The 10,066-nt window shown below is 43.3% G+C and overlaps 1 protein-coding gene across 1 annotated transcript; it reads right to left on the reverse strand.

Moving 5' to 3' along the window:
- On the reverse strand, positions 1-9,656 carry LOC309402782 (uncharacterized protein; the record flags this gene model as incomplete). Its single annotated transcript, XM_081996713.1, has 5 exons — positions 9,338-9,656; positions 5,247-5,342; positions 2,219-2,323; positions 1,701-1,796; positions 1-110 (listed from the first exon to the last, which is right to left on the reverse strand). Exons 1-5 carry the CDS (start codon positions 9,573-9,575, stop codon positions 1-3), a joined length of 645 nt encoding a protein of 214 aa, XP_081852839.1. The 5' UTR covers positions 9,576-9,656.
- Positions 9,657-10,066: the final 410 nt, after the last annotated feature.

Here is a 10,066-nt window from a genome sequence, read left to right on the forward strand (position 1 = left end):
TCATTCCTTTCTTTTCTTTGTACACTGTAGACCTGAGTACGGCAGTCGACATCTGCACACGTTTGGAGCTATGCATTTTCCTCCATGTTGACAAGGTAGTTTACATACAGCTGAAATTAAGACACCAGATACATAGTATGTCTTCAGCACAACACAGGATCATTTTTCTTCTTTGTCTCACTGTGCTAGCACAATTGTTCCCTGGTGACTGCACTGGGACAGTATAAATAAAGGCATAATGGAAGAACTGAAAAGCAATGCCTCTCAATTTATGGCATCGTGGCCTTCATTGGAATAGAGCCACAGTATGTCTAGCCTTATTCATGCTCCATTCTCCTTTCAAAATACTGTAATTTCTGTTGTTCTTTAAGGCACAGGCTATTCTTGAGATGGATGCCTCCATGAAAGTGAGGGAACAATAAAAATTCCTGCTGAAACTTACTCAAGCCGGTTCTTAGATCCACATCCATGAGGAAAGAATTGCCACATACTGGCTGTTGCTCACACACTTCCCCTACTCCCTCAAAAGAAGGGCAGAGGAGGACTGAGAGGGCACAGCTTTAGTTGTCCCCTAGCTACACACCAGTTCAGGTAACAAGCCAGGAGCTGTAATTTGCTTATGAGCATCTGTACCAACAGAAGTCAAACGAGATACAGATCTAGTTAGTTTGGGAACAGTGATTATTTTGACATTAAGAACTTGAACACTTTACCATTATTGCTGGTGCAGGGAATGGAGCTAAGCATTTTGTAAGTTATTTGCATCTCCCATACTGACCTTTTAATATCACCCTCTATCATGATACACTCATGACTACAAAGAATAACCATTTTGCTGGTCAAATGGGAATGTTAAAGTATTATTTGTTAATGCTTGCTTGACTATATATATTGCAGAAGAACTAACACTAGCTGATTTGGATTCCACAGCCACACAAAAATTTCAGATGCAGAGGACTTAATCCAGAGACCTTGCACACATGATATCCAGTTCAAAATCAATGTTTAAATGAGCTTTCTCTCAGTCTCACAGAGAGCAAACAAAAAACCCTTTCCTTTTTACAATCTCAGAATTATTGCCTTTAGTATCAAGACAGTGCAGTTATAAGCATACAAGGCCGTGCCAGAGAAGGGTAGATTAAAGTTTTTATAATCATCACCTGCTTTTGTGAGTTAAAATTTGGGAAAATGCACGTGGTTGTTCAGCAAGAGTGTCAGACAGTACTAATCCTGATTACAGGTGGCTTCCTCTTTTTAAGAGCACCTGGAGTTGATTCTGCCAACTTATCCTCAGAGTGAGAAGCAAGTTTCAATTTTCCATGTCCATAAAATATAATGGAGCTTCTAACCCACATCAGTAGTGATAGTGTTTCAGTAATGGCCATTTTCAGTTCTTTATACAGGAGTCTTGGTTTATAGAAAATATTTCAGAAGTACTGACAAGACATACCAAGTAATGAACTTGGCGACAAGCAAAATCTGAAACTGGATTTACTTAAAGTGGAAAAGTTCTGTCTTTCTGACCAAATTGAAAAGCCATCTATTCCTTATGCATACTTGTAAGATTCCCAGTATGCAGAAGCAGCTCTCATTTACCTTCCTAGCAGCTTTGTTAAGCACCAACAAAGATTTGAACACTATCATTGGTAAATCAAACAAGTAGAGAAAAGGATAAACAAAAAACATCAGAAGTCTTTTACCTAAGTGACATGCTCCGCCAACCCATCCAGCTGGACAGCTACAAATCCCAGGAGCCACACAAGCTCCATTATTACGACAACCTTGAGGACAAATGGCTAGAAGAAAAGAATGGGTAAGTCAGCAGGATTTATAAAACTGATATAAAAGAGTCCTGACAGAATGAAAGATTCAGGATGATACAAATCAAAATGGCAAAACACATTTTCTTTCAGGCCAGATACTCAACTGGTATAGCTCTAAAGGCATTTCCAGGACCACGGAAATGGAAAAAAAATTACTTATGTACTGTCTTAAGACTTTTGGTTTAAATGTTAACAGATGTACACTTTAATGCAACATAATTTGACACTATTTTATCTGAGTATGTACCAATAATGTAGGTTCTTCATTTCTGTAGTAATGCAATGACACTTCCATAGTTATTAGCCTATTAATACTTTTAAGATGTTTTGGGGTTTTTTTTACTGCATTTATAGTTTTAATCAGTGTAAGTATTTTCATGACTCTCGATACCCACCTTCTTGGCATCTTGATCCTGTCCAGCCAGAAGCACAAAGGCACTTCACAACTCCATTGATAGAGATGCACTCCCCGCCATTTTGACAGCCTCCTTCACAGCTTACTGCAGAAGAACAGCACATGCAGTAGATTTCAGAAGCAGCATAGGACTTCAAATAATTATTTTTAAACAGCTGGTCTACCATCAACTACTTGTTTAATCACATCTGCAAAGACTAAAATTTCAACTATTCAGAGCAAGGCACAGTTTTATAAAGAGTGAGTGACAATGACAGAACCATGCCTGCAAATGCCAACTCAAAATGCAGTTAAAATTAAGCATGTGCTTAAAAGCTTGTTGAGCATTTAGGCTGAGAGTACCAAGAAACAAACATGATTATAGCTATGGCACAGGTCCTCCCCTCCCCAGCTGAGAACCAACTGGTCATCAGCTACACCACAGTCCATCAGCTACACCCCAGTAACTACTAACATGCACATTCTTATCGATCTTGCCAAATCACAGCTGGTAAGTCAGTAACGTGGTCAAGGATTCACATTATTTCCTTATCTGACAGGACCTACACATAATAAGAGGAAGAGAAGGGTATATTGCTTTGACAAATGAACCTATGACTACAATCAAGTTGACTGGTGCCTTCCCTAGGTCAGCCTCCTCATTCCAGAATTGTTCTACACATAAAAGCCCTGAAGGCCTCATTAATGAAGCATTATTTATGCCACAGAATCACAGAATCATTAAGGTTGGAAAAGACCTTTAAGATCATCAAGTCCAACCATTAACCCAACACTACCATGCCTACTAAACCATGTCGCAAAACACCATGCCTACACGTTTTTTTGAACACTTCCAGTGACTCCACCACCTCCCTCGGCAGCCTGGTCCAGTGCTTGACCACTCTCTCAGTAAAGAATTTTTTCCTAATATCCAGTCTAAACCTTGCCTGGTGCAACTTGAGACCGTTTCCTCTCATTCTATCGCTAGTTCCTTGGAAGAAGAGACCAACACCCACCTCACCACAACCCTCTTTCAGGTAATTGTAGAGAGTGATAAGGTCTCCCCTCAACCTCCTCTTCTCAAGACTAAACAACCCCAGTTCTCTCAGCCGCTCCTCGTAAGACTTGCCCTCCAGACATGGGTATCGCACAGTATCAAGTGCAGTGTGCCCCGTCTTTGAAATATGGCATAATCACTGTTCTGTACAATCAAATGCATCCTTCCACAAGCATGAATGTAAATGTATACACCACCTTCACTATATTGAAAAGAAACAATTATCCTTCATTATAATGATAGACAGTTGGGATGTCTGCTTGATACCTGGTAGAACAAAGTCCAAACCTCTGTTCTACCACAACTTCTGAGCACGATTCCACCTAACAGTTTTGGCACAAATGCTGAACATGCAAGGACACACAAGTCAACTCCAGCATGGCTAGAAAAGCTCTTCAAAGCTTGGTTGCATATTTCTTTGTCACACAGTATAAGTTAATGTATTTAATATTGATTGTATATGATCGATTGTAGTGACTGGGAGAAGTGCCTGAAGACTGGAGGAAAGCAAATGTCATTCCAATCTTCAAGAAGGGCAAGGAGGACCCAGGGAACTACACTGCACTACAAGTTTATACATCCAGGCTCCATATGCCACAGTACTGCACCTTCAAGGTAAGCACAAGCACATCCTTTGCCTTAAAGGGATAACATGATAATAAATACAGATAGGACCTTTACTCATGTCAACACTGTTAGGTCTACTCAGAATGAACAGTTATTTCCCAATGCATTACACAACAGTACTGTGTTATACAGATCTTCATTAGAAGGCACTTTGATATCAAATTATTATCACTCGCAGTTGAATTTCTGTTCAGTCTAGTTAACACCCCAAAGCTACAGTTTAAGCTTCTGCAAACTTAGACAGATGTTAACATGTTAGGTACACTCAGGTCATGTTTTCTTCATAAAATACCAAATACAGCTTTACTAAAAAATAAAACAAATGAAAAAAAACCACCCCAGACAACCCAACACCAAGACTCTAGAGAGCTGCAGAAGCTAGCCGATTTACTTCCCCAACTACTCATTAATGTACCCATTAGGTTACACTCCAAGTAACCTCTTGTAGCTATTTTACATTTGAAGGTAATAAAGAAAATGCCTGCAGAATAAACATCAAGTATAAACAGAGAAACCTATGAGGTGTTGCTAGCTGCTGTGACCACAGTCAGTCAGAATGCTTATTAAGTTCTCAGCACGGAGATGACTGCCCAACTCATTCACCAGTGTCTGTTCAAAAAGAAATGCTAGAAATTTTTTAAGTGCCAGGTTGAGGCTTTTCTTCTGAAAAGAAAACAATAATTTCTTTTCCTTCGCTCTCTGGGGATATCTTGCCTACTACATCATTTTCCCCTCCAACTATTTCAAGTTTGCTTCCTCCTTTATCCCAGAACTGACGTTATCATCAGTAGTCTGATCAGTTCATAACAATGTTTTCTTGGATGGCCTTTTCCAATCCATGCATATATTCGATAGGCTTCACAAAACCGTAAAAATTGGTCTTTGCTACTCCTCATCTGTGTCTTGCCTATCAATAATACATTGCCACATATACCTTTAGCAACTTGCCCTCAATATTACCATCTTGCAGATACTACATAAAAGTTTCACCCACCTAATGCAGAAATATGTATCTATACAAGTCATCTCATTGAAGTATTTAGAAAAAGTCTGTTATAGAGCTAACCAGAATATTTACATAACACATAAAGAATGTATTTTCTAAGGGACAAAATTCTCTCAGATTCTCACAACAAGTTTCAGTACATATACTCCATCCCATTCTCCTGCAAGCAGGCAGATCCTCTAGGCCATGTATTTTTTGACAGTAAGGTCAGAGGTCTAAGAAATTAAGGTCATTATTTCAAAGTGCATTAGATCCTGGAGTTGAGTAGTCCCAAATTAATTTTGTCTGTTTTTAAACTTCTTGTCTTTCCAAGCTATCGCTTTCTTGGGTTTTACTCACCTTTGTGACAGTATCTACCCCCATAGCCAGGTGGACATCTGCATTTTCCAGGTCTGAGGCACTCTCCACCATTTTTGCATTTTGGATAACACGTTGCTGTAAGACAGACAACAAGCAAAGCTTGGATAAATATTGGTGAAGCTTACCAAAATTACTACTTAAGTACACAAGAAATTTGCATTATTTTAGTCTCTGAGCATGCAGTTTGTCTCCATATTTCTTAACATATACGTCCCTACCTTCCCATATTGCCAATCAGGTGAAATAGTTTCCCTGCACAGAGAGCACTCCACCATATTAAGCTTTTAAACACTCAAAACTAAGGAACCTTTTGGACCCTAGACAGAAGAGAGAGCCAGATTGAAAGGGAAAAAGAAACACAGATGAACTGCCAAAAAAGCTTTTGATAATGGAAGTCAAGAAATGACAGGTGAGAAAAGAGGTGAGAAGAAGAAATGATTTAATAAAAAATGCTGCAGCTTCAGTGGCACCTTCTGATTCTTAAGATGTAATATCAGACTTAACTCTTTATTGGATTCTTACATACCTCTCCAGAAAAACTACATGCTCATTTCATGCCTGTTCTCTAAAATGTCTCCAGAAATAAGTCAGCAATTCCTTCTCCTCCATCCTCTTTTTTTTTTTTGCCTCAGTTGGCCTCTCAGCGACCTTTCTGAAACATACAGTGTTTGTTTAGAAATCATCTGAGATAAATGTAACTTTCGTCATAACTAATTATCTGTTGGAGAGAAGAGCATCTATGATCACAGATTCTACAATATTTTCATTGCTGACAGCTTGGATAAATTGGATGAGGCACAAACAATCTTCATTTTGCAAAATTCTGGGTAAATCCAGTCAGACTGAAAATAAGTTACCTATCACATAGCCCTCCTTGCTACTTATAAGTCATTCCCAAATCAGCCCTGGTGTCTCAGAGAACATTTGTTTATCCACACACAGATTTTAGAAACCCATGTATTTCAGAGAGTCTCATCTGAATTAACTGCAGGTGTGAGATGAGTTCTCTACATCACATTGCTCTATCCTTTGACTGGATGGGTAAGAAGTCTGAAACAGAGGGAAGAGATGAGAAAAGACTAGCAGTGAATAACACCACACTGATTTTGCCCTCATATATTTACTGCACGCTCAAGAAATCCAACTGAAGAACAGAGGTTTTTTCACATGAGCATGAGCAGAATAAGTTATTGCATGCAAATAAAAGACACAGACATATATGAAAGAACCATTCAGCACTCAGCTCTGCATAACTGTGTCATGGTTTAGCACCAGCCAGCAATTAAGCACCACAAACTGTTTTACCAGATGCTTTCTGTTCATTGGAAATGCCATACAAGAGTTCTCAATTTAAGTAAAACTCTGGGTTATTTCACATAGTTTTATAAAGTTAACTTTTCCTATTTATGCTATAAAATACTAATATGGCAGCAGTATCCAAAAGTCACTGTGAAGTCACATACACAGAGTAAGACAGCAGCCCTGCCGGGAAGATCCAATACTTAAACTTGATACCACTTGCATGAAGAAAGCATCGCAAGTGGAAAGCACTGGCATGAAACAGGAAAAAAAAGCCATCACCAAAACAAGGGAATCACAGTGACATCCCAAAAGGTTAGCTGTGTGCATTATACAGTACTGTAATCTATTCCACTGTTCTCATCTGCTTCTACCATTTGGACTGCTGGACTCTTTTCCACACAAAACATAGGAGAGAGATGAAGAAAGACTCTCCATGAGCCACATACCTTTTATGAAGCAGGGTTTTCAATACAGATCAGGGGCTGTGTGAAAGAAATATTGTACTGAAATTTACAGCCTCCAAACTGTACTTCTTTCCTTTATGCTTGCTTTACCCTTTGCCAAAATATCTGCAGCTCCTCCCAGACTTAAGAAGCAGCAAGACTGTATCTCCAGTGAATGGGAGGGATCTGACCCGCAGCTTCACAGCACAACATGCTACCAGTAGCCTCACCAGAATAAAGGTTACGCTGAAAGCATCTTGAAGTTATTTTACAACACACCCATGTTCACAGACCTCTTAGGATTGCTCAGAAGTATTAGAGTTGAGTCCACCAGAACTACTCTACTTTTGACTCCTGTGTCATTGCAATCCCACTTTGAGCAAGAAGGCCAGGCAGAAAAAACTCTTTTCTAAGCAATCCACTCAACTAGAGAGAACCAGTCCTCGAAAAAGTCTTGCCCAACTTTTTCCCTCCGTTATATTCATGTTTTGCAGTCCCATAGGTTAGTGTATTGCAAAACCTATAATGACCATAGCATCTGTGTATATAATTAGATCCATTTAGCGTCTAGCCACAAATTCAAATAACTTTGAAGATCACCTACTTGAAACAAGAGCAAATACAATTTTTCCAAACTGCCTTCAACAGTAATGAAATTCACATCACCTTTTGTTAATTACAGAACAGATTTTTCTCCTTCCCCTCTGAACCATCTCAATAGCCAGAAAAGGACACAGGTATCACAAAGACTTTTTTTACCCCACTATTTCAAGAACACGACACTTCAAGTAAAAAGCAGAGCGCAAAACTGAAAAACACTCCTTCCCAGTCAGACAGACATATCCCACCCTTCATTTATATGTTTTTGGTGAGAGGGAGGAGGAAAAAAGTTAGTTCAGTTTTCTTGTCAGAATAAGGGATGAAACTTAATTTATCCATTTTTTTTCTGCATTGATGACCTTATCAGAGTAAGCATTCAGTGGTTCCCTTAACAAGACCAGACAGTTCACCTCTAGTTCAAAAACAGATCTGCATCTCTGACCATCTTTCACATCTCCTCTAAACCCAAAAACATCTAGTATTCAACAGTTGTTTGGAACAGCACATACTGCATAGCTATCCATCCCCACTACATAGTGCATTAGCTATACATCATTTGTCACCACGTGCTAGCCTTAGCTTCTAAATAAAACAACGCTCCATGAACGATTACAGTGCTGAATGAAATTTTCAGCATCCCATTTCAGACTTTAAAAAATAAATAAATCATGTTTTAGATGAAGGGCACTGAGAACTAAAACAATACATACTATATTACCTCTTCGCACAGGACAAGATGTAAGGCAAAAGACCTTTTCCTGATATGGAGTGGTTTTTAGCAATTATTAGCCACAGTACTCTGTAGCCAAACTTTTAAAGAAAGGAATTAGAAATTGGGCATGTTAGATTAAACAGTGTTTAAACTGAAACTCTTCTCGCCAGTGTTTACTTTTGCATATTGTGTGACATTTTCAACACCACTTTGTCTCCCCTGGGAAACTGACAGGAACAGAATTCAGTTCACCCCAGCTTTACACCCACCACCATAGAAATGGGATGCACAAATGATTCTGTGAGTCTGGCTCAGGAAGCTGTCAAGCCTCTGAAAGCATCACTCCTTACTCAGGCAAGTATTTAAACACGCACAGAGAAAATGATAAAAGGAAGCCGATGCAGAAGACTATCCAGTAAGCGGACGGTTACCCAGTGTTCAAATGGCAACATGCTATCTACTGACAACACGGCCATTTCCGATGGCTGGGTCTACTCACCTAACGTGAGCGTCTTCATAAAGGCGCCAGCTCTTGGTTGTGCTCTATCATTTTGCTGTCATTGCCTCACCTCACCAGAAACTGGGTGTCTCTACCCATCTCCTTCCACCCCACCTTATTCGCACCCTCCCTGGCATCTAACCACCGCCGTCTCGCACCAGACCCAAACCCGAGCTCCTCGGGCCTCCCCAGAGGGGTCACTTGCAGCAAGGCCGACAGCTCAAGGAGAGCTCACACACGGCTACTCGTGCCCAGCCCTGTTTAGGCCGAGGCACCTCCCCAGGGACCATCCAGCACGTCCCCACAGCCGTGCGGGCCCTGCCCGCGGCTCTTCTCACGTTTCCCCGCGACGAGGCGAGGCGCGGAGCGGCCTCTCCCCGCCCGCCATCGCTCCCGCTGCCGCCCCACTGCGGCGCCCACCCCGCGCCGGCTCCCCGCCGAGGGACCCCGCTGCAACCCGCCGCCTTCCGCCGCCACCGGCACCCCCGAGCGCGGTGCGAGGCCGGGCCGTTACCGTGCTGGCAGAGCTCGCCCTCGTAGCCCTTGGAGCAGAGGCAGGTGCCGTTGCCGAGGCAGAGCCCGCCGTGCTGGCAGCGCGGGCGGCAGGCCGCCGGCGGCCCGGCGCCGAAGGGCAGGGCCGCCCCCCGGGAGGGCAGGTCGCCGGCCCCGCCGCCGCGCCACAGTCCCCACAGCGCCAGCCAGAGCAACAAGCGGGGAGCCGTCCCGCCGCCGCCGTCGTCCCGCCGCGCCATGGCTCGGGCAGCTCGCCGCCGTCCCGCTCCGCTCCCCGCGGCCGCCTCCTCTCCGCTCACTCCCTTTTCACCCCCCGCTCCTTCACGCCCCTCTCGCTTTTCCCCTCTCCGTTCTTTTCCACTCCTCCTCCTCCTCACCCCCACTCCAGCGCCGGCCTCCCCCTGCCTCGCCGCCCCCCGCGCCGTGTGACGGCGGGTGAAGCCCCACCCGGGTGTCCGTGGCGACCAGGGGGTTATACCCGTGCGCGAGCAGGGCCGGGGCGGCCGGTACCGGCCTCCCATCAGGCTACCAGGGGCAGCCGGCAGCCGCCGTGGCTGCCATAAGCTGGGCCCGGTGGTCTGCAGGCCGCAGGCCGCAGCCCAGCCCAGAGCCCGCCACAGGCAGAGCACCGGCCACGGAGGAGCCATTTGTCAGGGCTACACTGTATGCAGGCCAGGGAGCCCGCCTTAGCATCAAGCCTTGCCGTGGGCCCTGCTGTCTGTGTGGCCCT

This window comes from Phaethon aethereus (assembly GCF_964289735.1).
Source record: "Phaethon aethereus genome assembly, chromosome: 2".
Taxonomy (NCBI): domain Eukaryota; kingdom Metazoa; phylum Chordata; class Aves; order Phaethontiformes; family Phaethontidae; genus Phaethon; species Phaethon aethereus.